The 3,191-nt window shown below is 34.1% G+C and overlaps 1 protein-coding gene across 1 annotated transcript; it reads left to right on the forward strand.

The window, feature by feature from the left end:
• The first annotated feature begins 217 nt into the window (after nucleotides 1-217).
• On the forward strand, nucleotides 218-2,694 carry LOC130939750 (uncharacterized). The gene is made up of 9 exons (XM_057867835.1): nucleotides 218-432; nucleotides 589-717; nucleotides 999-1,134; nucleotides 1,377-1,448; nucleotides 1,535-1,621; nucleotides 1,729-1,787; nucleotides 1,833-1,938; nucleotides 2,079-2,153; nucleotides 2,458-2,694. Exons 1-9 carry the CDS (start codon nucleotides 218-220, stop codon nucleotides 2,692-2,694), a joined length of 1,116 nt encoding a protein of 371 aa, XP_057723818.1.
• The last annotated feature ends 497 nt before the right edge of the window (nucleotides 2,695-3,191 follow it).

A 3,191-nucleotide genomic window follows, 5' to 3' on the forward strand; every position in this document is an offset into this window, starting at 1 on the left:
CGATAATGCGATCGAAGCTATCAAATCTCATGGAACTAATTCTCATGTCGTTCTGAGTCATTGAGGTGAGGATTTGTTCCTACTTTGTAAAGGTTTTCATGAACTGAACTAGGATCTTTATTTTTATGAACTTTTTGACAATTGAGCTTTCACTCTTATTGAGAAATCAAATTGAGCTTTCACTCTTTATTTGTATGAGCTTTTTGCAATGCCAGTCATGGTTAAAGTTGGAATTATTTGTGACTTTGATTTTGGACTGCTTTTGTTACTTAGAGATTGTTACTTCCAAATAGGAGAGGAAGTGAACATGAATTTGACCATAACATATGGGTTCAGAATATTGGTGGAGACGATGATTGATTGGATTGACAGAGAAGTAAACATGAACAAATCTTACGTCCTCTTCCGAACTTATTCTCCCGTGCATTTCAGGTTTGCCTAAACTTTCAAGCAGACTTACCTATAATTACATCTTTGTTTGCTTAAATTATGTATATGAATCAATCTACAATTTCTAGTTCTCATGGTTGGTCCTTGCTTTTATCAGCTTCATCTGGCTCAGTGCTGGAAATTTGTTACTGTAACTAGAATTGGTTCATGTCCTCCCAAAGAAGAGAGGGCACTGAATACTGGTTGTTACATGAAGTATTCCTCACACAAGTTTTATTACAATTCAACCACTATTGCTTCTGCATCTGGGAATCATGGTGAGTCAAAGTACAAGAATGCTCTTTGAGATTCTTTCTTGTATTTTGTGGGTAACAAAAATGTTATTGTATGATAGGATGTCGCAAGCTAGCTATAATTCTAGTTGCATCTTTGCTGCCCTGGCTCTTGTTCTGGATGTTGCAAAATTTGTTTACTTTGCAAGGAAGAATTTACTCAAGAGAAGAAGAGGTGTCATTTTGTTATCTATCTAATTATCTATCTAATTTTTGGTTGTTTAGTCAAACTACTAATACTAACATTTAGTGCAATGTTATTTCTATTTCATATAGCTTACAGTTTGGTGCACTGTTGGATAGAGTGAACAGGTCCAAGATAAATATGGCATATAAAATCCTTGAAAAAGCTACAAATTACTTCAATGATGTGAATAAGCTAGGACAAGGTGGATCAGGCATAGTTTATAAAGTTTGTGGATACGACCGATGGGCACAGTTTAATGAACAAAATTAAATGATTTTTGGAAGTTTGTGGATGCTTAAATTTGGAAGGGGCCAATGAACCTGCTCCATTGAAATTCTAGGTTTATAAATCCTTGGTATGTTTGGAATTTGGATACTAGCAGCTCTAAATGATAACTTTATAGCCATAGTTTTTTGGATATATAACATTGTTTCTATTCTAAGATTAAAATTCCATAGCCATTTCAGTGGGGTACTCTAATATTCAGAGCGAGTCATGTCTTTGGGATGATGGGAGCTGCACTTGTCACATCTGCAGAGGTCTGCCAACTGTTCTTTTTAGTAATAATTTCAACTAATCACTGAAGATTCTTATATTTAATGAAATTTTGAATTTTTTGATGCAGTTAACTGGGACTTTCTTTGCAGCAGCCAGAATCTCTGGTGCAACACCACCTCCAGCCCATGTGCTCAGCCAAAGTATTGGGCTTCAGGTGAAGTTTTCCTCATCTTCTTCGTCTTCTAACAACTAAATCAGTATCATGCCATTCATATATTAATACAGGACTTTGAATTATGATTTTCAACCTCTTCAGAACAGGATATAGGCATGTTGCTTGAAGGCATTTTTGGTGCTACTGTTGGTACTACCGCACCAGTGTAAGAATTATTATGTTCTGATGAATTCTGGTTCTTTTGCTAAAGTTTGCTACAAATCTGGGTACATGACATAATTATTAAGCCAAAGTATCTTGTAACCTTTACTGTTGGATATAATCAAAGATACAACATTAATGCTGCAATGCAAAAGGTAATTTCAGTTTCTCCCTTCCATCATCAATCAGTATTGTAATCTGGGTTCATCCACTAACCATTGCTTTTTGTGCCTCTCTTTGATTATCATAGTTCTCTTCAAACTTCACAATTGTATTGTTTCACTATGATGGGCAGGCTAGTGAGTGGGATGAATTTGAATGGGCAAAGAGAGGTATCCATATCTCTGCAATCAAGCAAACTAAAAGATTGGTAAAGGATGCTCTATGGATCTTTACCTCTTATAACCATGTAAGAATATTTATAAAAAGTATAATGTTTTCATGGAGGAATTTTACAGCGATGGATACTCATGGAAGCAAAAGCAAGTATGCATTAATTGCACTTTAATTTGAGTTAGTTCTTACTAGCTAGTTGTTGCATATGGTAAATGGTAAGTGCATGAATTATTTCATTATTAAACTGTGCCTGTTCTCAAAAATAATTTAATTTGTGGATAAATGCAAACCTTCTTAATTTGGTTTTGGTTATTTACTTCACCTTTCATTTATTGCAGCTAGGAGGATTTCCAACCATTGACTGGGAAGTGACGTACAAGATCATACTAGGAATTGCTAAGGGCCTGGCCTATCTTCATGAAGAGTTGCATGTTAGAATCATTCATAGAGACATAAAATTAAGCAACATTCTGCTAGACAATGACTTCACACCAAAGATTGTGGATTTTGGTCTTACTAGATTGTTTTCAGAAGATAAGTCTCACCTTAGCATAGCCATTACTAGCACACTGTAAGTACACAACTAAAGAACTATGCTTCTCCATTATCAATGTTTAAATAACGATCATAGGCTTTAGGACTTTAGATTTATATTCTTTGCATCACTGCTATGCAATTGCAGTGTGCCTAAGCAAGCAACCATTTATAACTGACTAAATGTTAATGATTGATAACCAATTATTCATCTGATTTTGTTTTAAAGTATTTTTTTTGTTCAAATATGTAATATTTTAATTTTCTTCTATATTTCTAATGCCTTGCTTAAATATTCTTTTAAATAGTAAATGATCAATAGTGTAATAATATAATTCTAACATCGAAATTAATTTTTTAAAAATAATATTGACAGGTTTGTGATGTTTGAAACCCCCACAGAATAACCATTTTTTTTTTAAATGCGAAATTCTTTTTGAGGGGTTTTGAACCGCCACAAACATTAACTAAAAACTGTGACAAAATGCCAGCACAGAACCCCCATAAAAGGATAGAAAACCACCACTAAATGCATTGT

This window comes from Arachis stenosperma, chromosome 7 (assembly GCF_014773155.1).
Source record: "Arachis stenosperma cultivar V10309 chromosome 7, arast.V10309.gnm1.PFL2, whole genome shotgun sequence".
Classification (NCBI taxonomy): Eukaryota; Viridiplantae; Streptophyta; class Magnoliopsida; order Fabales; family Fabaceae; genus Arachis; species Arachis stenosperma.